General features: G+C 30.4%; 1 protein-coding gene and 1 pseudogene across 7 annotated transcripts; both read left to right on the top strand.

The window, feature by feature from the left end:
* Window positions 1–312: 312 nt before the first annotated feature.
* LOC8285182 lies at window positions 313–5575 on the top strand (annotated as a pseudogene).
* Window positions 5576–10530: 4955 nt separating this feature from the next.
* Window positions 10531–21753, top strand: LOC8285184 (phosphatidylinositol 4-phosphate 5-kinase 8). 7 transcript variants are annotated; one of them, XM_015725448.3, is made up of 12 exons: window positions 10531–11145; window positions 11281–11412; window positions 11745–11807; window positions 11925–13007; window positions 13833–14000; window positions 15682–15847; window positions 16541–16651; window positions 16765–16952; window positions 17744–17898; window positions 19395–19560; window positions 20886–21202; window positions 21596–21753. In XM_015725448.3, exons 2-11 carry the CDS (start codon window positions 11387–11389, stop codon window positions 21163–21165), a joined length of 2406 nt encoding a protein of 801 aa, XP_015580934.1. In that variant the 5' UTR covers window positions 10531–11145; window positions 11281–11386; the 3' UTR covers window positions 21166–21202; window positions 21596–21753. The 7 variants fall into 7 exon arrangements, with proteins under 7 accessions (XP_015580934.1, XP_015580935.1, XP_015580933.1 ...); XM_015725449.3 differs by having other exon boundaries at window positions 21524–21753; XM_015725447.3 differs by lacking the exon at window positions 21596–21753 and adding an exon at window positions 21392–21456.
* Window positions 21754–25993: the final 4240 nt, after the last annotated feature.

The following is a 25993-nucleotide window of genomic DNA, read 5'->3' as shown; positions in this document are numbered from 1 at the left end:
TGAGTTTATATTTAATAATGAATTTAAAAATTAAATTATAATTTTAAATATCTGATTTAATTGTTGGATTCAAAAGAATGAGAATAATAATTAATTTTATTAAAATTGAAAGAGTTTTAATGAAATAAAAGAAATATAAAGAATTCGCCGATCCCTTTTAATATTGGATTCTTAAAACTCAAACACCCCCGCTTATCTGACAACATATAGCTTTTTTATTAAAACTAAGCTTTCCTTTGTGTCTCCCTACAAACAAACACCCAAAGCTTTACTCAATTCTGTCACTCCTACCCTGTTTCTTTTATTTATAAGTCTCTGTTCAACCTAAAAGGAAAAAAGCCACCTCTCTGTTAGATATACATAACAACTTTTCTTTGAGTTTCTTTATTTCCATCTGCTTGGCTTTACTAGTGACAAAACACATGGCAAGGGAGTCGACGGAACCCGCCGCCGGTAAGGACTGTATGGAACTTCTGAAGACAATGGACCATGAAGATGTTTTGGAGGTTTTGTCGTCTGACGGGTTTTGCCAGCAGTGTCTGGGTCTTTTACGCTCCCGTATTCAAGATCTTGTCAATAGTAAGATACCCATTAATCCTTTTGTTTTTTTCTTTTTGAATCTTTTCTTTTCTTTTATTGTTCTTTTCAAGTGTTTTATGTAGGTTCATGTTTTCTTTCTTAATGAAAGTTGAGGTCTTTGTTGTTAGTTTTCTACAAGATTGGATATCAAGAAGCTGTTTTTATTTATATTTCAAGATTGGCCTTTTGAATTGTTGTAGAAATTGATAGCCTGATTATAATTTAGGTTCTGATGATAATGGAACTGTAAGAGTTTTAAGCCAAATTGTGAAGGGAATGTATTGTTTTAGATTATGCGAGTACAATTATTTAGAGCTTTATATTGGTTGCTTGTTTTTGCAAATATTATTTCAAATATCTAGGAATAGTTCAACAACAATATTGAATAAAAGCTTTTTACTTAAATATTCTCAATTATGATAGTTTTACCAAAACTCCTTTTGCTTCATCTTTTTGGTGTTTTCTAAGGAAATCTGGAATGCAATATACAAGTTACTTCGGCAACCTCTTTCTAAAGTTTCAAACTTTTCTTTCTCTACTTTTTTTTTCTTAATAAAATGTTGTTGATTAAATGTTTTAATGTTTGACTTACTAAGTTTAGGATCCTAGGCTGTTGTTTGAGCTATCTTCCCTTGATTTCTCTTTAAGTTGTTCATTTATTTCCTGATTAGTATTTTTTATCCTGAAAATGAAATTATTCATACTTAATGCTATTTTTCCCTTCATATTTTGCCCTTTTCACAGAGAAAGCTAGTAAAATGCCTTTGTCCAAGGGTGGCACCATAGCTTCGAAAGAGTTTCAGCTTGCAGATATGACAAACATCTCTTTATATAAAAATTATGCGGAATCTCTATCACCTGGGCAAGAGAGCCCTCTTTCAACCTCTAACTGAACGCCTGAATCTATTTACTCAGCAAGAAAGAACGGGCAGATGGCTAATTCTTCTCATGCATCAATAAACAGCCATCAAAATTCAACTGATCAATTGGGTGGTGGTTCTGATATATTGCTGAATGATGGACTTTCAGATGGGTCAGCTACAGTGGCCAATGGGCTAGCAGAGGAGCAAAAGGAGCAGATTAAATGTTCAAAAGTTGGCAGGAAGAAGGATTTTGTTTTCATTGAGAAGATAAATGGGAAAAGAACCAATATTCTTGAAGGGATTCAGCTTCATACTAAGGTTTTTAATATTGAAGAACAGAGAAAAATAGTCGAATGTGTATACAAGCTACAGCAAATGGGCAAGAAGGGCCAACTTAGAGGTATGTATAACATTATATTCTTTTATATTCCTCTTTTTCTCATGAAGTATTAGCTGGATGTTCACTATTTATTTATGTTATAGACTGCAGATTCATTGTTTTTACTTGCATATCCCATCATACAACATAAGCTCATTATTTTAGCTGGCTAACCTTTATGACAATGACTCGTGTCAAGATCAAATGGTTTGAATATTTGGCATGATATGAAAATTGTATTAAGGTTAGTTTTGGTTGAATATTGGACAGGCCTGCTTGGGCTACACTTGTTTACAGTTTACATGATAATAGTGGCTTTTTAGTTTGCTTGTAGAGCATAAGTCTTATGGGAGGTATACAATCTTTCAGATTGAGGACCAAAATCACTAAGGGTTACTATATAGTTTTACAAAGCAGTGATGGATGATATGCATAAATTTGCTTTTATTTCTGGATATTTAACCATTTGTTTGGACATACAAGGAATTTAAATGTTAACATTCTGATTGTAGCAGTAACTTTTAAAAGGTTGTTCTTCTTTTTTTTGGTTATTCACTCTAGAAGCTCTAATGTAACACGGGTTTTTAATTAGTGACCAAATTGTCCGTGGAAAGCATGTAGCTGTTATGTTGCAGAGTTGGTACTTGATATTTTACTAAGAAGCAGACATGTATGCATCGATATGACTCTCTCTAAAAATTTGGACACGATACAACAGGAAATGCTTATTAAAATATATATATTTAAATTATAAAGCCTATAATTATTCAAATTTAAACAATATAATGATAAAAAACCTATATGTTCATATTAATGAACTTAATTATTTTCAGTAATATCCTTTATATATATTTGAACATAAGTTTTTGTTTATATGTGTTATTTTTTTAATTTATCAAAAATTAATTCTTTATAAATATTATATGCTGATTAGATTAAAAAGAAATCAATTTTAGGGCTAATTGTGTTTATCTGTAAATTTAGGGGGTTAAATTGCTATTTAGTTGTATTTTTGAAATTTCAAAATTGCCTTGCCGTGTCTTAAAAGTGTCCGAACCATATCCTAAATGTCTTGGTGAAGTGTCGGTAAAAATAAAAATAATAAAATATTCTGACATGTATGGACACATCGGACACGTGTCAAGGCCTGTGTACATGTCGCATGAGTGTTTGACACGGACACTTACGGAAGTATCGGTGCTTCCTAGGTATTTTACAATCGGTCACAATTGAATGTTAGGGCATAAGTTGGGGCCGGAAAAGAATTTTCATGCATAACTATACTCTGATGAAATGTATTTATATTGCCCTCTTCATGGTTGGCAATCTCGCATTTAATGGCCATAACTTGGGCTTGATCAGATCTTTACATACATAAATATAATTATGATGCATTTATATTGCTCTCTCTTTGTTTTATGTTTGGGAATTTCCATGTTTAATGGGTAGATACATTATCTTACGTGATCAGTTTGGAAACAGATTCAAATATGAAATAAGAAAAAGAAGAAATTATTTTAGTTATGGATATGAACCTTGATCATTTAACTTGTCCTGTCTCTCTGCCTTCAGAAAATTATTAACATGCATATTTCATTCGTGAATGTAACAGTATTTTAGCTTTTTGTTTTATATATGAACATGGCATACTTTTTGTAGTTTCACGTAGTGCTGAGTAAAATTTAAAGGATATTGTCATGTTAATAAGCCCAAAAGGAATTAGTATTTTTGTATGCCCGTGTTTGCTAGACTTTGCCAAATTGTCTTCTTTTCTTCTACTTTTCAAGTTTGCTTAAATATATTTTTCATGCTCCTTTTTCCTTTTCTTATTGGTATTTGCAGAACGCACATATTCACAGCCTAAAAAATGGATGTGTGGCAAAGGATGTGTCACGCTGCAATTTTGATGTTGTTATGATTATGCAGTGGTAATTTACTGCACTTAAGTAGTTGACCCTAATCTTTTTAATTTCTGATGCCCTTATATGAATTTGTAATAAATATGTTAATTGGTTTAGGTTCTGTAACCTTGCAGGATAAAGATGGAAACCCTCCAGGTATAGATAGAGCTGAAGAAGTTGATCCTCTTCCTTCTATCTTCAAGCAAATGATCAAGAGAATGGTTAGATGGCATGTTCTGCCCCCAGCATGCATCCCTAACAGCTGCATTGTAAATATATATGATGAAGGGAATTGCATTCCTCCCCATATTGATCATCATGATTTTCTTTGACCCTTTTGCACTGTATCATTTTTGACCGAATGCAACATACTTTTCGGTTCAAATATGAAGATTGCAAGTCCAGGAGAGTTCTTAGGGCCTGTCTCCATACCTTTGCCTGTCGGGTATGATTTCTATGTCTTCCTGATTATTTATTGTTTAATTGTATTATATCTGTGCACATTTTTCCTCCGTTAAATGCTTGCTTTCTGCTTTAGCGATATCATTTCAGTATCATCTCAGGTCTTTTATTCCCTGAGGTTATGAAGTTTTGCCATACAATATCTTAAAGACTGTAGCAACACTTGAGTTGTTAATCTTGACCAATCAAGCAATAGTTCTTTGTAGTCATCAGCAGTTACCTCCAATAGATTTAAATTACAGGACACATGATATTTGAGAGATTGATCAGTAGATAACACTAGAAAACCGACATGATATTTCTCAACTAGCTCTACTGAGTTCTGTAGTAACTTGAGAACTTTGGGGCCACCCAGTGGCTAAAGTAAATAGTTTAATGGCATTTGAGTTATTGTCTTGTCAAAATCAGATGGGTTCATTTCACATGCCACATGAATTTTCAATAGAAAAAAGGTATTAATTATTATTTGTAATGGATAATATTTACTTTTCATCTATATTATGAATTTTTTTTGAAAAAAGTTTTTTATGATTTAGTTTGATTAGATGGTAAACTGGGGAGAGTAATTAGTGATTTTTGCTAATTTTATCATACACTTAAGAACGTCTCGAAATCTTACAGTTGCACATCCTTTGCAGATCGGTCCTCATTCTGAATGGTAATGGTGCTGATGTTGGTAAGCACTGTATTCCAGGAGTCCCAGCTAAAAGGTACAATGTCTTAAGCCACTTTGCAGCTTATCCAACATCTAAAGTTACAGTTTTTGTCTCTGAATCCTGATTGATGTTTTACATTTTTTGCTGCAGGATTGCTGTAACTTTCAGGAGAATGGATGATAGCAAACTACCTTACAAATTCTCACCTGAACCTGACTTGTTGGGAATTAAGCCTCTTATTATGTATTCTCCTTTGCCAAAGACACCACCATATCAACAAAGCCAGAATCAGAAGCCTCTTAGTTATCATTCCATTGCCAAGTCACCATTGTAGCAAAGCGTTTACCAGAACGGCAAACCTACAGCAAAGGAATCTGAAGGCGGTGACACTATCAACACCTCCTTTTCTATTGGCAATGAAGATTTTCCTCCACTTGGCAGCCCGAATTCTTCGAACCGACATAGGGGTAATAGAGTTTGATTGACTTTATAAAAAATATAGTTCTGTTAGGCGTTGATGCATTAGTAATTACCAAAACAATAACCCAGTACATATGATTTATTAGCAATTTATCAAACAATAATTTTGTCACCACCTACATATATATTTATATATAAATAGCTCATGCAAGTGTTTTAGGATGTTGTAATTTTGTGCAAAAACACTTAACAATGATACACAGTTTTGATGTTAATTACAATAGGCTAATTAAGCAAAGGTGTTATCAATTATTATCTTTCCTTGTAAATTGCCATCATATATTTGAAGTTGCAGTTTCTGGAAGAAAGAAAGAAAGAAAGAATGTCTTTCTCATCATATATTCTTTTCTTCAGATAGCTGTTCAGATGTGAGCCATGCATAAAAGAGAATGGAACTCCTTCATGGCAAAGCTAATAGAAACAAATTAATTAATTAATTAATGAATAAGCAACCAATCTGAGTTGTTTCTAGGAAAAGGACATCTTTCCCTGGATAAAGTGATGCTGATCATCACATGATTTCATCTATTTCTTTTTTTTTTTTTATATAAATATTTTTAATGTAGTTTGATTAGATTTGAATTCCAAGCTTACTTTTAAAATTTATTATTTCAAATCTCCAACTATGGTTAAGATAATTTAATGGCTCTATTAAATATGGCCTAAATATTTATAGATGAGTCGACTAAATTCATGTTTAGTCAAATTTTTTATTGAATTCATATATTTGATTTATCATTTCTATGGTTAGAATTGCATTATGCATAATAATAATAATAATAATAATAATAATAATAATAATATCACATCATATGTACATAATTATAAAATTAATTATTCTTAATAATATGAAATTATTAATTAATATAGATTATTTTCATTAAACATGTTTACTGATCATATATATATATATATATTTGCTTTATTATTTAGTCTAAGGAAACTTGGAATATGAGTCAGATTGGCCGGCCTTCACTGACTCTATCATGTGAACAATTAAGAATTATTCTTTTACCCAGAAACCAATCACTAAACTGCTATATAATAAGAAAAAGAATTCTTCAAAAAAGAAAAAAACAAACATTGATCACTAAACTTGGATTTCCCTTAGATATTTTCTCTTTTGTGGGTGTAAATGGAATAAATTATTTCACCATCTTTACAAACAAAAACCTCAGTGGAAATCTGCATCTATTCCCATATCAGCTTTTTTTTTTTAAAAATAAAATAAAATTCTTCCTCCATTTTAATGAGATAACTATGAATTTCCTCAAAAAGGTATTCTACTATAGACTTTGATTTTTTATTTTTCTTGTTTAGTAATTAGTTTATGATATTTTGTGTCCTAAAATAACTTATCTTTTTAGTAAAAATAATATTTTCGCTCTTTACGAATTTTATGTATTTATAAACTGGTCGATTGACAAAATGACTATTTTAATATATGAGATATACGATAAATAAAAGTAATCTTGTGAAAGTATATGTTTATATATTTTAATATTTCTAAATGAGCATAATTTCAGCCTTTTAGCTCTTTATTTGTAAAATAAATAAATAAATAAATAAGTTGAGCATTTCATGGGAAACAAAAGAAAATGGTCCCTGAACAAATCATGTGTTTATTACGTGAAAGGCCAAAGGAAGAATGAGATTCTAATTCCAAAGGTCGCCACTTGAATGCAAAGAACGCCATTTCTTCACATGAACAAAGAAAGCAAATACTATATATGTAAATAAAATATAGTGTTCTTTTCTAATGTCAAAAGAAATGTGAGTCCACAATTGATGCTAACTTTTATGATTCTGGCTTCAATTTATACGATTTAAATACCTTATATCAGCTTCAGTTTGTTCAAGCTTCTTAAAAAAGATTTCTTAATATTAATAAATTAAATTTAAATTTATTGATATTCGGTTTATTAGCTCACCAACTAATTTATTAATAGTGTCGTAAGCTAATTCGTTAATAGATTTATTATTACACTCGTAAAACATACAAAATATATCTTTTATTTATTTTACATGTATATTATTTTTATCAATTTGTGTAAAATAATATTTTATTTTTTTATTATACTTTATAATTAACTTGTATTAATCATTAAATTTCTAATATTAATTAATTCAAAAACTATAATAAATTATATTTAAATAAACTAAAAAATTTAAAAATTTATTTTAAATTTTAAAAAATTAAAAATAAGTTTTAACGAGTTAAATTTAAAATAAGTTCGAGTTTGACTCAACCTTGTTATTATTCACGTCAAACTCAATTTGAATTTGTATAAAATAGTCATATATATATATAATAAGCTTATATACACATCTAAATTCAGAGAATTTACCGAGTTTACAATAAAATATCAAAAAGTACCCAATAGTTTAGTATTGAATATTATTAGAAATTGAAAATTAATTATAATGCATACAAATACATTGTCAATCATCGGTGCCAGCTTGGGTCCAATACTAACTATGTCACTGTCATTTTTTTATTAATTATTATTATTTTATATAGCTTGCATAATCGAATAATTGAGTAATTTCTAAATTTATCTGTTTATATTGATTAATCAGTTAATAGTTAACTGGTTTTAATTTGACTTATTCCATATTTATTTTACTATTATTGCTGTTTTATATTAATTATATAGTATATTAAATACATTAACTATAAATTTATGGTAAATATAATTAGAAAATAAAAAGAATAAGCATTTCAATTATTTTTCATTCTGATTACTTATTGATTTTTTAAAATCTGGAACTTTAACTAAATTTGTAGATTTAGTTAACTATTTCTCAACTTTGTTTAATTCGACTGAATTATGCATATATATATATATTATATTATATTATATTTAACCTTATAAATTATTTTCCATTAATTTGGGAACTGTACCGACCAAAAACAGCCTAACATGATCCCAAATTATGCCAAATTTGAAACCAACATTGTAAGCAAAGAAGGCAACAACCACATAAAATACTAAAACAGAATCAATGTACAACAGTACAAGCAGCAGTTTTGAGCTGTAGGAAAGCAATATTTGTAGGCAGCCATGGCAGAACATGCCCACCAAATTGTGCTTCATTCATGTCTCCCCCTCTTCCCACCATCTTCACTCTCTAATGGCTTCTTTTACCTTGTAATTATTATTACTTTTTTATTTCATTTTTCACGAAGAATTCAAAATTTCTCATATATTCCTAAATAAATAAATATATTATGACTTTTTAAAAAATGTTTTATCCATTTTTAATATATATGTTAAAAAAGTTTATGTACTTTTGGTGCACCCTCTACCATCTATGCCTTTCTTTTCTTATTCAACACTATTTTTTGTTTTTGAAGCTTTTCCTACTATATTAGTCCCATTTCAGACACATCTTATATAAATTTAAAAAATAAAGATTATTGAAGAAAAAAAGATCAGATACAACTCAGGAACACGCTTTTCCCTGTCCTGTAACCAATCACCACACAGGTCATGTGGACCCATAAAATATTTGATCAAATCATTGAGTGAGACCCATGTGATTAATATGGGTTTTCTTTAATTGTTGTAATTATTATTACAATATTATCTTGCTTTTAAAATATTTTTTAATTTATTTTTATATAGTATTCGGTTGAAATTTAAAAAATTAATAAAAATTATTTGTGAATTTAAAATTTATATACTTTAAATAAAGTGAAAATTAATTTAGTATTATGCATAATTAAATTTGTGTGAAATTGGTTATAACTAAACTAAATTCTAACAAAATAAATAGAATTTTTAAATGAATTTCACATTAATAAGTCATAATATAAAAATATATCTTTTAATTTTATTATTTCTTTTATATCTTTTTATTCAAATGAATAAATTCTTTTATGGATTTTAACCAAATAAAATTTTATTTTTAATTTTATTTCATTTTATTAGCAGATTCTTTCTTATTTTACATATGATTTTTAAAAAATAAATTAGTATTATTTTGACTTTGACATGCAAACTTCCTATTAAATTTTCAAGAATCATAGGCGTACCTTTAAAAATAATTAAGTTGAGATCCTCCTATATGCTTTAGCCAAATATGAAATATTCTATATTCTCTCTATATATTATAATTATATATAAAATAAATATTCTTAAAATTGGTTAAAATTTAAAACGGAAGTAAGAAAGAAAAATTATACCTTTTTAAAGAAAATTCTTATCTATATTGGTGTATATATTGTAATAAATATGATAACAACATATGTTATGAGTATTTTATATTTTAATATTGGATGATTAATATATATTTTATTATTTAAAATTAATAAATATATATTAATTATCTTTCAGTTTAATGTATAGATGAGAACATATACCGGAGTTGGACAAAATCTTTTACATTTCTAATTAGCTTATTTTGTTGAATAAACAATTGAGAATGAAAATAGAATAAGTTTGTGTTTAATTATTTGTGACTATTTCTACACTTTTTAAATGTATATCTTTTTATTATTTATTTATAAATTGAAAATCTAAATAAATAAAATATATTAAAAATACTAGATAATTATCAATATCAATAGAAGATGATGAAAAGATTAAATGATTCTAATTCTTATAAATAAATAAATAAATTTAATTATTTAAATTATTTTTTGATTGATGAAGTTTTAGACTCTGTTATTTATGAACACACTATTACAAAAATAAAAATTTAATTAGAGAATTATCTTCTTTTTTATTTTCAGATATTACATATTTTATATCTATGAAGTATTTTAATAAAAAGATATTTAGTGAGTTGGTATATAATAATATAAAAGTTATATTAATTAAACTTATCATGTTTTTTTTTATGATTTCTCATGGTTTTCAAACCTTAAGATTTTTACTTTTAATATTTGATTACCATTGGTGTACATAGTTTAGCCCATGTGTCACATTGTTCATGCAATTAAAAAAGAATTTAAAAAAATTATATGATATATATATATATATCAAACACAAACCTACTTCTATATATATATATATATATATATATATAGTATAATAAAATAAGAAAATGAGATTCATATTTTTTTTTCCCAAATTTGACCTTTAAAAGTCAAAAAATAGAAGTGGAGGCTCCTAGTGGTAAGTAAAGAAAATATTAGATGAAATGAATACAAGTTGTCCCTCATTTTCAATTTTCATCTCCTTCCTTTCAAACCCTTTTCCTTTGCTTCCCCTAAATCCTAATTTTGTCCCTCCAACTTTGGAATGTGGCACCAGTACACGTGGCAAGATTCTTGAGAACCGGGTGATGCTCTCCTTTGTCTTTTTAGTTGTAGTTGAAAGTGAAAGGCAACTTCATGCATGGGCAACTAACACACACACACATACACACACCAAAAATAATAGAAAATAATGATAAAGAAAAACACTTCTTTCAGATTTTAATAAAAGAAAAACAATCCTTTTTTTCGTTTAAACTTTCTTTTTTTGGGAAAGAGAGGGAATTAGAAGTGTTTCCGTGTAGAAAGAAAAGAATAGGAAAGAGAGAGAGGTGAAGTGTCAATTCCCCCAGCAGAGGATCTGGAGGGAAAAGAGTTTCCAGAAGGAGACAAGATATAGACTTTTTTTTCTTTCTTTTCTGTGTTTTTTACTCTTTTTTAAGCCCCTTGTTCCTGGGTTCTCTTTCTTTTTGCTTAAATTTAATTTTCCTTGGGACTTCTGTTGTTCCATTGTATCTGGGATCATGAGCAATTTTAAGGGTTTATCTTCTTGTTTGAGGCTTTGAGCTCTCTTGTTGAAGGATGGATGGATTGATTGATTGATTTCTCTATTCTGCTTCAGGTGACTTCCTAATGTCTCAATTATTGATTTGTGTATCTCTTTAGAAATTAGTTCATTTGAAGCTCAAATTTTGTTCTTTTTGAATGTTTGAATTGATTTTGATGGTGGATTTTTTTTTCTTTTACATGGTTTCAGATAAGAACTGAATTGATAGTATCTGTCAGAGGGTCTTGGCATTTTTTATTTCAGTTGGTAGTTTCCATCAAAGGCTAGTCGATGGCAGAAATTTTTATGCCAATGCATGAAATTAGCCGTTGGAAGTGATAGGTAGAAAATTTTGTTTGCAATTACTTGGTACTTTATTTGTTTTTAATCGAAATGAATTCATACTTAATGCTCAATACACTAGTGCTGCAAGTTTATTACCTAAGGTAGGATCTGGTAAGCAGCTGTGATAGAATGAGGAATCAATTATAACTATTTGACATTATCAGAAAGATTCTACTTTTTGATAACTAGTGCTTGGCATAGTAATACTAGTAGAATTTGTTCGATATGGACTAAGAATTAACTCAAATTTTTTGTTACGAGATGTTAGCTAAAGTTAGAGGAACCATTTAAAAAATACTATTTATTGAATTTCACAATTTCTATTATAGTTTCAGAGTCAAACTGCAAATGGTGGTCTTACAACAGTTACTAAAGCTGGAAGATGCTGAAAGGTACTACTCTTGTTGATGATCTTTCTTCACTTTTCTACCCTTTCCTTATATACAAGAAATTTTGATGCGCTTAAATTCAAGTGTTGCTTTTATTTATTTATTTATATATCTTGCTAGGCCTGATACAAAGGTCCTATCAAATGGAGATATATATATTGGTGAGTTTAAGGGAGTACTTCCCCATGGCAAAGGAAAATATAAATGGACAGATGGAACAGTGTATGAGGGTGATTGGGATGAAGGTAAAATGACAGGAAAAGGACAGATAATTTGGTCATCAGGAGCAAAATATGAAGGTGATTTCTCTGGTGGTCACCTTCATGGGTTTGGCACCTTAATAGGACCTGATGGATCCAACTATAGAGGGGCCTGGAGGATGAATATACAGCATGGGCTTGGAAGGAAACAATATTCTAACTTAGATACATATGAAGGTTCTTGGAAGGAGGGAGTACATGAAGGTAGTGGTAGGTATTGTTGGAATAGTGGAAACACATTTATAGGGAACTGGAAAGGTGGAAAAGTGAGTGGAAGAGGGGTCATGAAATGGGCAAACGGTGATGTTTATGATGGCTATTGGTCAAATGGATTAAGAAATGGTTCTGGAGTTTATATGTTTGCAGATGGGGGATGTTACTTTGGGACCTGGAGTAGGGGTCTAAAGGATGGAAAAGGAACATTCTACCCTGCTGGAACTAAGCTTCCATCTTTAAGGAGGTGGGGTAGTTCTCTAGGTCATGATGAGAGTGGAAGAAGTTCGTTGTCTCATAGCTCGTCATTAAGTTCAGCGGAGGACAGGGCTTCAAGACCAAGTGTCATGCGCAGTCTTTCTGACAAAATGTCAATTGGTGGAATGTTGAGAAATTCAGGTCGGATATCACACAGAACCAACTCAGTAGATGAAAAATGGGGTCCTTGTGACTCTTCCAGGGAGTCAATATATGAAGAACCATCATGTGTGCTTTCCCAAGCCTCAAACAGTGCTCTAAGGGAAGGGCTGGCTAAAAGTACTATAATTTATGAAAGAGAATATATGCAAGGAGTTCTGGTCAAAGAGAGAATCAGAAGTAAAGAACCATCACACAAGAGTAAGCAGAAAAATAAATTTCATGTCAAAGAAGCAAAAAAGAAGTCATGCGTTGACATTTTTGAGGGCCATCAGAGCTATTATCTGATGCTTAATTTGCAACTTGGAATCAGGTAATGGTTAGAAATCCTCCTGATCTTGCAGCTTTTCTCCCCATTTCCTTTTACTTTTCTCTCTTGTCGTGTGATTATCTGGCGAATAGTATTTTCAAGGTAATCCCTCAATGAAGTTTTCTATTTTTATTCTTTCATTTTTTTAATATCCATACTGTAATTTTCTTAAGCCCATTGTTTTCCCTAATTTCACTAGAATTCAGTGCAATTAGACCAGGTAGTTAGAATATTATTTTCTGTGTGCACTGTGATGCTTATTGGATGCGTATCTTTCTCCTATATCTAACATCATCTCCTAAAATTTATTAAACATAATGAGTTGATGCAGACATGGACTATCTGATCATTTGATCCATAATTATCAGGCCATTCAAGTAAATTACTTAACTTTTTACTATTTAAAGTATATCATATTGCCTTCACTGTCTAATTATTTCAATTGATATCTTTTGACTCATAAAATAGAGCTAATTTAGTTAACATTGCATATGGGCTGTCTAGTTGGTTAACACAATAATTTCTAAAACAGGTCCCTCTTCTTAAGAAGTTTAGCAATATGTGAAGTTCATACTTTAGCATTCTTTCTTGTGAGATATAAGTTTAATAGTTAAAATGTGAGTTTGTATGTATACAATAACATTTATTTTTCCTGGTAAAAATCACACCAGATGATTAAGTTCATATTCGTGCTTCGTCTTTTTTAAATGGATAAATGTTCGACTATTTTTGGTTTTTGGCTCAGTTGATATCAGTTTCTAGTATGTGCTGCTTAACTTACTTCTTAAACTTCTTTACATTTTAAAATACTTCATTTGAAGTTCACAGATATACTGTTGGTAAGATCACACCAGTTCCTAGACGTGAAGTTCGTACCTCTGATTTTGGAGATCGGGCCAGAATAAGGATGTATTTTCCTAGAAAGGGTTCCCAGTTTACACCGCCACACTACTCTATTGATTTCTATTGGAAAGATTATTGCCCTATGGTCTTCAGGTACTTCTAATTTTTTCCCATAATTTGTTATGAAACATAAATACATTTAAAGGAGCCTGCATTAATCTTCTGGTGAACAGCTAGGTGAAGGTACTGATGTGTCTTTAATGTATGTTCCTTTTATTATAAGAAAGTTTCCAACAACCATCTTTAAGAGCATAGGCATTTGAATGTAGTGCTGAGCACTTTGGCCACCTTAGGAATGTGCCTAGAGCACTGATCAGATTTAAGAGAAGATTCCAGATAAGAAACAAAGGAACAATTGCCTCTATAACTGAAGACTTTAATTTTCTTTACCTTGTTGTGGCTGACCTCTGGATAAAATGATGTCCAGAGGCAAACCACCTAGTATTTTAAAGTAAAATGGTAAATTACTCCAGTGATCATGAGAAATAAATTAATTCCATTGTATTGTTCTGGGATGGGTTTGTATTGCATTGTCAAACAATATATGTTCTGCTAACACCTCTTGTTTTCTTCACCTCCTTGTTTTAGTGATTGGATTAGCAGGGATATGCCGATATAGCAATTTCTTTTTGTCAAACACTCGAACCTCTTTGATCCCTTGCCTAGGTCCAAAGACACAACTTTCTTGACCTAATTGTGACATACAAGCAAGCCTTTCCTGTGACTTCTCAAGGCCATTGATCATGCCAATTATATGAATGTTGAATTGTGAACAAGCATGCAAATTTGGAGAGATTGTTTAACTTTTATCTCTCTGTTATTTACCCTTGGGTGAGGGAATGTCCTTTTAAACTAGTGTAAAGCTTGAGTAGGTTCCAACTTAGTCGTGCCAAGATTTATTGGTTGATGATTTTAGTTTTTGAAATCAACTGTACAAGTATAACAGATATTGGATTTGTATAAACCGCCACGATATGTAATTACCTTTTCCAGTTTTAATAGTTAATTGCAGACTTGCAGCTATTGAGCTACATTGTTATGGTAACAGATGGGAACAATTACTTTCCTGTATCCTCTCAGAAGATTAGTTTCTTCTGACTATGTTTGTGTCTAGTATCAGCCTTTTGTGAAAATGAGTATTTTAAGGATATGGTTACATGGGACATATACTTGTTTGCACAATTCTTTCTTGTCTCCTTCCTGCCATTGCTTTCAACTGGTGCCATTAACTTTCATTCTTCTCTTAGTCCTCCATGTGCTTGCCTGATGATGCCAGATTCTAAATTGTGTTGAGTAATATTTTTTTTCATTGTTTTCATTTTCGTTTATCATTTATTGGCTGTCATAGCATCTAATCCTAATAGGACTTGGATGATTATATTCTTTAAATGTGCCATTAACATTCATTCTTCTCTTAGTTCTCCATGTGCTTGCTTGATGATGCCAGATTCTACATTTTGTGCTGAGTAGAACTGTATTCTTTTCATTGTTGTCATTTTCTTTTATCATTTATTGGCTGTCATAGCTTCTAATTCTAATAGAACTTGGATGAGTGTATTCTTTAAATGTGCTTTAAAGTTTCCATCAAAAGGTCACGTTTTTGTAACTTCATTTTTTATATGTGAGTTTACTTTTAATCCATACCCATTTAAAATCTATTGGTCGCATAAAGTTACAGACATTCATATATTAGTTCTTGAGGTTGCAGAAGTTTTGCATATGTGAATATTATTCTTGGATAACTATCTGAGTATCTATGGGATTGCAATTTCAGGAATCTAAGGGAGATGTTCAAGTTAGATGCTGCAGAGTACATGATGTCCATTTGTGGTGATGATGGTCTAAGGGAGCTTTCTTCTCCAGGAAAAAGTGGCAGTATTTTCTATCTTTCTCATGATGACAGATTTGTGATTAAAACCTTGAAGAAATCAGAACTCAAGGTTTGATCCCACACAAACCTTTATGCGATCCTTCCTAATAAGTTTAATTAAGCTCAAAGTTTTGATAATTATGTATTTGGATGACTTTATTGTGTGGAGACATGCCACTGCAGTATGCAACCTTTGAGCTATCCTATTTGGTTATTAGTTTAGTAATTAGTAGGATAAATTGTGTTTAGCTTGTGTTTCATTTTCTCAATTGTTGTCCCTCTAATAATCTTGTAGTAAAAATATGTACATGCTAATCCACGGAGACACCAAATAAATTCTGTTTGATTTTGCATAGACTTTCAAGCAAGATGGTAGCTCATCATTGTTACAGGTATTCCTCCTGATTTAATATTATACATCACAAATATGATTTCATGCAACTGAAAACTAGAAATAAAAAATGTTATTCAACTTGTGAATATGCAGTAAGGTCGTGCTGTAAAATTCCTTGTACAAATTTTCATTTTGATTTGATTTGTTACATAATAAACCTTCTTGTTGGGAAATGTTCAAAGGCTTACAGAAGCTAGCTTTTCTTAATAAAAATGCTTTTGGTACAGCACCTAAAAGCAAGGTGTAAGAAAATTAGTCATTATGTATGTGTTTCTATTTTTTTAATGTCTTACTTTGGTTAACATCAATATCCTTCAATCACAAGTAATATGGATAACCGATAAATATTTATTCCTTTCTTCTGTGCAGTTCTTTCTCAAGATGCTACCAAACTATTATGATCATGTAGGAAAGCATGAAAATACTCTAATAACAAAGTTCTTTGGGGTCCATCGGATAAAATTAAGAGGTGGAAGAAAGGTACTGCTGATGTTCTATTGCCTATGTTACTTTCTACTATGCATATTACTTATGATTAGTGGACTTTGGTGTTGTGTGTTTCTTTTTTTTTTTTTCTCTCCTTCTATATATAGGTACGCTTTGTGGTCATGGGAAATATGTTTTGCACAGAATTGAAAATTCATAGACGCTATGATCTGAAGGGGTCAACTCAAGGAAGATTTACAGATGCTGATAAGATTGAAGCAAACTCCACCTTAAAAGATCTTGATCTTAAATATGATTTTCAAATGGACAAAATGTTGCGGGATTCCCTCTTCAAGTGAGTCCTTTCTCTGGTCACTTGTTATATAGCCTTTTGCAATGTTACAACGGTATACTTGGATAGTTTTATGTGAGGACAAAATAATGAATAAATTTTAATGACAGAATATGAAGGATCAAGCTTGTGCTCTGTTGTTTAAGTAGAGTGATGCATCAATTTTTAAGATTGAGACGAATCCAGAACTTAACAGTTGCTTGATATGTCTTGGGTCATGAGTTTTTATTGAGTTATTCCCTCTAAATTCTGAAATTTTTGATTTGCGCTGAAAGTGATTATGGCAAGTTTACCATTTCTTTGCTTTTTAAATAGTACCGGAGGCAGAATTTAAATTATAGATTGAGATGGAACTGAAGGAAGCCAGCATGTTTATTATTTTGTCTATCTTCGTCCTGTTCTTTCTTTCTTCACCCCAGCAGCCCTCCCTAGCCTCTTCATGAAGGTTTTGACTAAGCAACTATAGCTCTCCAAATGAAATTAATTTGGGTTAAAGCTTAAATAGGGAGCCAAAAGGATATATTAAATAGCCCTTTCTTATCTGTTAGAGAATACCACATTGATAAAAATATTTAATGTCAACAGGGTTTGTAAGTGGTGAGAGCCAACTATTCAAATAACCAGGCATTTTGGTTATGGTTGGACCCATGCCCAATAAAGGCGAATTCTTATTTCTTATTAAAGGCCTCTATAATCTACCCATTTTATTAGTCACCTCCACCTTCTTTAAAAATTTATTACTCCTTGTAATTGACTTTTTTCAATTCTGTTATTTCTTCTGATTATCTGTGCAGACAACTTTCTGAAGACTGCTTGTTCCTTCAATCTCAACAAATAATTGATTATAGCCTTCTCTTGGGATTGCATTTTAGAGCGCCTGAGCAGTTGAAGGCAATATTAGAATCTGCTGGTACTATGCCCGATCATGAGAACTTACCTTCTGGCGATGGTAGGCAACAATACAAACAACTTTTTCTGAGTAAACCTATTGAAATATATCAATTGTTCTAAATTTTGATGTAGAGATTCTGTAGATACTCATTATGTTCAAAGGTTTGGTAGGAAATAAGTAGTTTCGGTTGCAAGTAATTATGTGAGAGATAAAAGGCACAAGTAAAGTCTGCTGGAAAAGTGAAAAGATGTTGCAGTCTGACGTTTTATATTTTGCTAGCAAATGAACATTGATGAAAATTGATGACCTCTCATGGGGGGAGAAGTGCCTTCTAACATATTGAGGCAACAGTTATCCTTTGATCTGGAGAAGTTTGTATGGGCAAGTTCAAAGAGTCCTAAGATTTACTTAAAATATGATTAAATGAAATAATTTGTCTAGATTATGAAGATAGGCTTTCTTGCGTCTTTGTATCCAACATTTGTATTTGCATCTACGAGTTAGCAAGAGAAGTTAAAATTATTGGGATTATGTTTGTGGTTCTTTGAGTTATACTTGGGAAAAGACAATGAGAATTCAGTGGTGTAGGAAATGTAGCATTTGTTAATAACAGATGATGCTAATCAATTGAGCAGAGTTGTCAGATTAGACTAACAAGTCTGAATGTTTTTTCAGAGAAAATTTTCTTTAATTAAGATTAGTGTGCGTAATTTGAATTTGATTCAATTCATTTGGCCATCATGCATAATGATAGGCACCTCTTTTCTTGCATGAGTTTAGAAGTGAATTGTGATGAGCTGTGGTTCAGCTTTTGGCCCTGGTCATCACATGGTCTGTCTATCTGCTTATAAATTATCCTTTTTGTAGCACAATTTCAGAGTACAGACTCATATGTAGGCTTCATGGAGGTGATTCTTACATGGTTGTGAAGGTCATATCTTAAAACCCAATTCCAAGCAGCTACTTCTGTCCATGCATTTCGAAAATCATGCTTTGCACAAGTTAGGTACGCTGGAGGGAAAGTTCCACTGGTTCTATTGGCCTTGCAACCGAGTCTTTGTAAAAGAACCTGAGCACTCGATCCTTTTCTGTCCATTCATGTGCAGCTACTAGGGCTGTTTTGTTTCGCCACTTGTGGAGTGTGACCCATAAGATGGTCGTTGTTTCATGGTCATGTAACAAATGTTACTTTTGTTCGACTCTATTTATGCAACTATTATTTAGGTTCTTTTTTTTACCTTCTAGATTGTTTAAGGGTTTTGTTTAGGAAGTTTCTATATTTGAAATTCTTTTTTTAGGGTTTTGTTAGAAAGTTTCTATATTTGAAATCCTCTGCAAATGAATGTGCTATTTCAACTTGGCTAAACAGAAATTTAGGGTTTCTATCAAGGCATACTTTGTATAGATTCTTTTTGCAAGATTTGACTTTATGTCCATGGGGGCGTCTTCATGTCCGCTAACCATTTTAGATAATATCGTATCTTTTGACCTTAATTTCCTGCTAAAGTTCATTAGTTTTGAATAGACTGCAGCTCATGTGTTGCTTTAATTAGGTATAACTTCACAAGGAGAGCCCCTGATTCCAACAGGCTTGCTCCTAGTCACCCATGAACCCAGCTCTGTCAACACAGCACCAGGTCCTCACATAAGGGGGAATACGTTGAGAGCATATTCTGTTGGTGCAAAGGAAGTTGATCTTTTACTACCTGGCACAGGAAGGTAAGCTTTTCAGTTGTATTCTCGATGCAATAGATTGGACAAACTCACTAATGATAGGGGTGGCTATTTTAAACTTGCATGCTAATCTCTGCAGAACTTGAGATGTTTTAGGTTGAGTTCTTATCCTGTTTGATTACTTGTAGCAGATATGGATACTTTTATCAATCTGATTATACACAAGTTGGATTGGGATTGACCTCCTGAACATAGTCTCTTAATGGCTTAGGCATTTAATCCATGCTTGCACTGGAAATATTTCCAGGTGTACCAAATAACCCCATCTGGTGGGCAGTTATTGGGCTCTCTTTTATAGATGAAATAGTAACAGCAAGAACAATAATTGTTGTGGTGCTGTTTGTTTTAATCTTATTGGGTCAATGATTATGATCCCATAGATTCTAAAATTTGTGGCAATTTGCAATTTATTCAATTCTTTTTATTTTTTCGATTTGTAACTTACTCCATAAATGAATTTCCTTATACAAGTGTAGCTTTGTAGGTTGAGCTCATATTCTGTGTTGTATTATATGCCTGATCAAAACGTAACTTTAGTTGATATGATCAATTACCACTTCTAAATTGATGAGGAACGGGGATCTTGATTTTTCTCTATATTATGACAACCATGATATTGTTATCTACCAAACCTACTTAATTGGGAGGCCTCGGAGATTATAATTCAACTAGAGTTTATTAGATTGAAAATCAAGTTGAACTTTGGAACCAGTCTGACCAGGAAAAATAAAAAGGGGGATCAAGAATTGGTTAGTAGTTCTTACATGGATGGGCTTAAGCATGAAGACATTTTGCAGTCTCTGTTTGTACAGATTGTTTAAATTTTATATGAGCAACTCATCTGTTTTTCTTTTTCTTATGAAATCGACTTTCTAAAGTATGTTATACTTAGATGCTCTTTCGGATTACTCTTGAGGGTCCAGGCCAGTGTCGGTATGCCTCTGAACACTGAAGACAATGTGAAACACACTAATCTTGTGGAGCAGCCAAACTGCTCACTTCTAAGCTAATTTTAGGGCCCTTTCGTGTACAATCTTTATGTTTAACTTCTTCAACACCCTTTTGGCTTCTCTACTCTGTTTCTGTGACAAATCATCACGTGCAACTTCTGTCCAAAGTGGCTGATTTGCAGTAAATTTCTTAATAGATGTCTTTAATTGTACATTGCAATCTAATGGCTCTCAAGTCTTAGCATATTGGTAATCTGAGCTGCACGGAGTCCTCAAGGTTCCGAATGTTGCGAGTTATTGATAATTAAGCTATATGATTTAGCAGAATACATTTGATTGCTGATAACTTGTGATGCTCAGGTTGCGGGTGCAGCTAGGAGTCAACATGCCAGCTCAAGCTAGTTGTAAACTGCGGCAGGAGGTTGATTCCATGGAGGTTGAACTTTTTGAGGTCTATGATGTCGTCCTCTACATGGGAATAATTGATATATTGCAGGAATACAATGTGAAAAAGAAAGTTGAGAATAAATGCAAGTCGATGAAATTTGACCCTGTATCTATTTCTGTCGTTGAACCCAAGTTGTATGCTGAACGTTTCCTCAAGTTCTTGCAGCAGAAAGTTTTCCCTGAGCAACCATGAAAAGGACAAAGCTTCACATCTTTTCATTGTTAATTAGGTAAGAGCTTTCCCCGGCTCTTTTTCTTCCTTTTTTCTTTTGCCACTTTGTTCCTTTTGGTCTTTAATTGAAAAATTTTAATGTACTCTTTTTAATGCTTATTTTGAAGACAAAATTCTTTGACAATCATTTGTTTGTAAAGTGGTATCATCACTTAATAAATGTAACTTATGCTCCCCTTTTGTATAGAAAATACCAAGCACATGGAATTTATGCAGATCAAGATAATGCCAATCTATTGAGATTATCTATCAGCTTTTTCTCTCTCTTTATATCTTGAGTTCTTCCAGTGAATCTAATCTCTGTCTTCTTGCAACACAGCTCACAAGTTCTTATTTTCCTGTTTATATCCAAAGAACTGGAAAAACTGCTTTGAGTTCTGGTTTCTTGCAGCTACGAGAGCTAATTGGGCTGTGTTTTGGAGATTGAAAAGTGCTTTTGGGACCCGAAAATAGCAACTTATGACATCTTGGTGAAAGCCTCATATAATTTTTTTCGTTTTATTTGCATACTTGGACACTTTAGATAATTTAATCATTTTAACATTTTAATTTTTTTTAGTCTAATAAATATTTAAATTTTTTTATTATTTTCTAAATATTTTTAATTTTTATTTTAATATGATAAATACTTAAACTTTATTAAATGAATGAAGTTATATATTAAAAAGTGTTTAAATATTATAAATAATATATTAAATGAAGCTATGTGTTAAAAAATATTTAAATATTATAAGTTGAGATGTCTATTAAATTAAATTAAAAGTTAACGTCATACAATTTCTGAGCACATGAAATCGAAACTTTGACTCTTTTAATGTAATTATAAACTCTACGTTATGATACTTTCTAGATGCCAAACATAGTTTATCTTTTGGAGTTGACATAAAAAATTATACGAGCCTCCTAACTGAGCCAATCAATTCACTTCCCCTTTTAAAAAATTAGGTGTAACAAATTACGCGAGCCTCCTAACTAAGCTAATCAATTTATCTCCCCTTTTAAAAAATTAGATGAAGGCTTAGGGGACCGAAAACTCTAATGGAAAATCTTTCATGCCACATGATTCTTTCGAATGACTATAATTCAAGTGTTTGAGTATGAAATTGGTTTTTCTTTCCCACAAGAAGCATTCTCTTTTTCTTTTGTGAGAGTATTTCTAAGAAATAATAACAATTAATTCTTTTCATTTCTTACAATTAGGAGATTTTTCTTGGAAACTTTTTAGAAAAATACTTTAAAATCAATAAAATAAATATCATTTTTACTGTGTAAATTCTTTAACATTTTTTTTTTCAAAAATTCAGTATATGACTGTTTTCCGTTGTTACCCAAAATAAAAACTAAACCGTATTTTTAGATATTTTTACACAGTAAAAAAAAAAACACCTATTTTTGATAAAAAAAATAAAAAATAGAGATATTTTTATTATTTTTCCATCTTTCTTTTCTGGTTTTCATGTAAGCTGTTGTATTTGGACTGAGCTCTATAAATAGTAAAGCCCTTTTAATATATATATAACTCCAAGGATTTGAACTTGTAATCTTTGACAGAAGAATGTTTCGGGAAGTAACACTACATTGGTTGGAGGAGATTCTCCTTTAGATGAAATTACAAAGGACCAATTTAAAGGTTGATTGCTTTTGAGACTGAAAAAGTGATTTTCTAATATCAATTTTTGAGTTTCGAAAATCATTTTTATAAAAGGATACTTCTCTAAGAACAAGTTTAAAAAAATAATTTATAAAAAATTAAGAAATATAATATTATATTTTAATATCCAAGAGTAATCTCGAACACGATACTAGACTTGCATTATTATTTGTCTTAATTTTTTTCACTACTATTTGTCTTAATTTGTTTTCACTTGATGTGGCATTGGCATATAATATTGTTATTAAATTATTCCTTAACTTCAAAATATCAAAAAACAGCTTAGTACAAATATTATCCTATGAGTCATCCATATTACTATGAGAAAATGCTTATTTTATGTAAACATTTTATTTCTTGACATCTAGTATTTTTTAAAAAATATTTTTTAATTTTAAAATATTAAGAGATAATTTTATAAAAGTATTATATTGGATGGATAAGAAATGAGACAAGAAAAGATGGACTATTTAAGTAAAACAGTGAGATTGTTTGTCTATAATTTTATTTTCTCTTAAAAAAAGATTAGATTGGTGAGGACCCTATCCATTAATTGACTACCTGATTGGAACTCACCCAGCTGAGCCGCTTGGCCATGTTTTCTTCTAATTCAAATTATGATTTAGATTATCAGCATAAATAAATATATTTTTGTTACAAAGAGAATATATAAATATTTTTTATAAAATGGAATTATTTTTCCTTTTTTTTTCTAAAAATATGGATTTCTTTTAATATTCACTAATCGTGTTAATACACTAATAACTGAAAGTTATAATAAATTAATTGTTGATATCTTTATACAAGCAAATTATCTGAATATCAAATTCAATTTCTCCATTATTCTTATAAAGAAAACAAACTAATTCTAGAAAAAGATCTCAAATCACCACCATAAAAGGAATAATCGCAATTTTCATTAAAAAAAATATACAATAAAAATAATACATAAATAAAATACAATAAAAATAATACATAAATGAAAATCAAAAGAATGCTAATAAAGATTATTTCAATAACAATGACAAACTAAGAAAAGGTTGTACTTAAAAGAATCACCCTTCAAAAAATAAAGGGTAGAGGATGAGTTTTCGACTGAAAGGTATTTTTTTTTTTATTCTTTTTTTACAGTGGTTGAGAGAAAAGGAAGAAGGCCAGGGTTAAAAGCAAAGTGAAGTAAGTCTCTCGTAATTTCTTCATCTTGCTCAAGGTATTGAATGCAAGAGATTAGGATATGTAAAATGATTTCGAGTCTGACTCGAATTTAATTCAATTTTTAATTCATTTAAAAAGCATAATGATTTAAATTTTTAAACTTATAAAACATATAAATTTAACTTGAAAAGATATATGCTCGACCGATATGTTGATAAGTTTTATCATAAATATTTTATATTACTTATAATAATAAGATAAGATATGTGTATTAGGAGAAAACTTATTTATTGTTAATTTGAATTTAATTTAAATTCAGCTTATCTTATAATTCGTTTGAACAATGTATAAATTTTTTTGACTTTAAACCGATTTTGATTATTAATATTATTTCACCAAGCCGAGTTTGAACAATGACGTATTCAGTTTGGCTCGGCTCATTTCACTCTTACAAGAAATTTTAAAAAGAATATATAAATTGGAACAAAATCATTTTCACTGAAAAACAAAATTTATATATAAATTTAGAAAAATCCATTTGATTGAGCAAAATAATCGGAGATTTTTATAAATGCTTTTAACATCCATGTTGCTTATGAGGTTGAAAACCGCTGAGCAAACCTGCGTCGAGATAACTCTGAAATCCCAAATGTGATAAGTTATAGTGTATAAATATTAAATATTACCATTATCATATCTAATTAAATTACTAATTAAAAAAATATAATTTTAGTTTAATAAATAAATATAATTAATATACACATCCACATGTATATTTTATATTATTTTCATACTGTGAAATAAAATATCTCAAATAAACCTAACAGTAACATTTTCTTTTTAGAAAAAGTTGTTTTAATCTCAAAAAAAGTTCTTATTCTAATAGAATTTTCTAATCCCAAAATCATATATGTATATATATATATAATATTTCATGGAAGAATGTTTGTGGTTACTCCGAATATATGGATTATATATGTTAGTAGATATATATATATATAACAGTTATAGAATTAAAAAATATATTTTTTTCTAAAATATTTAGAATACAATGGTTAAATGTATATATATTTATATATATTATAGAATATAAAATACAGATCACCCTTAAGCAGTCAAATTGAGTGCTAATTATTTTGGTATAACTCAAACCTATTTCATAACTTTTAGATAAGATAAAGATACATAAAATTTAAGTGAACAGACTAACAATTGTATTGAAAAGCTACATGAATGGATGCCCATAACAATGCACAAGTGACTATGGTTGACATCTCTTTCTCTTCTCATTTCTTATCTTCTTCAATTATTTTGGTGTTTTTAATTATTGTTTATATGTTGGGACCATGTGGTTGACATTTCAGTAGTAAAATAATAATGTTGGGAGTTTCAATCTTCCACATGTCTCATCAGCTTCAGTCCATTGAATGCACTCCCTTCCATGCCAATTTTTTTCTCTCAGAAACAAATACTAAATTTTACATTCATCAGTTACATTTCTCTATACCCTAAACCCACCAAACTCATTATCTCATTACAGGAGTTCCTGCAAGCAAAATACTGAGAACAAAAGGAAACAAACAAAAACTTATGTGGTTCGATTGATGTGTGTGTGTATATATATATATATATATATATATATCCAAGAACAACAAATAAAAAGAATAGAAAACCATTGTTGTACTTTGTGTTATATAGTGGGAAAGGGAATAATTAGGTAATAATTATTACTAATAAAGAAACAAACAGCCTAGAAAATGTATAGGTTTGTTGTTCACAGATTACAAAATTTTTCAAAAACTAGACTGATGTTTGCACAAAGTTTCATGCCCTTTTGTTTCTCCTTTTTGATTCCCAATCTTTTTTAATTAAAATCCATATTCAATTCAATACACCATCAATTAATAATATATAAACTCAATTCACCACATGAACTTTTAACTGTTCGTAATATTATATAATAAAATAATACTATACTAATAT

The sequence above is a fragment of the Ricinus communis genome, chromosome 6 (genome assembly GCF_019578655.1).
Source record: "Ricinus communis isolate WT05 ecotype wild-type chromosome 6, ASM1957865v1, whole genome shotgun sequence".
NCBI classification, from domain to species: Eukaryota; Viridiplantae; Streptophyta; class Magnoliopsida; order Malpighiales; family Euphorbiaceae; genus Ricinus; species Ricinus communis.
The sequence above is the reverse complement of the archived record's forward strand: the minus strand, read 5'-3'. Positions and strand labels throughout refer to the sequence as shown.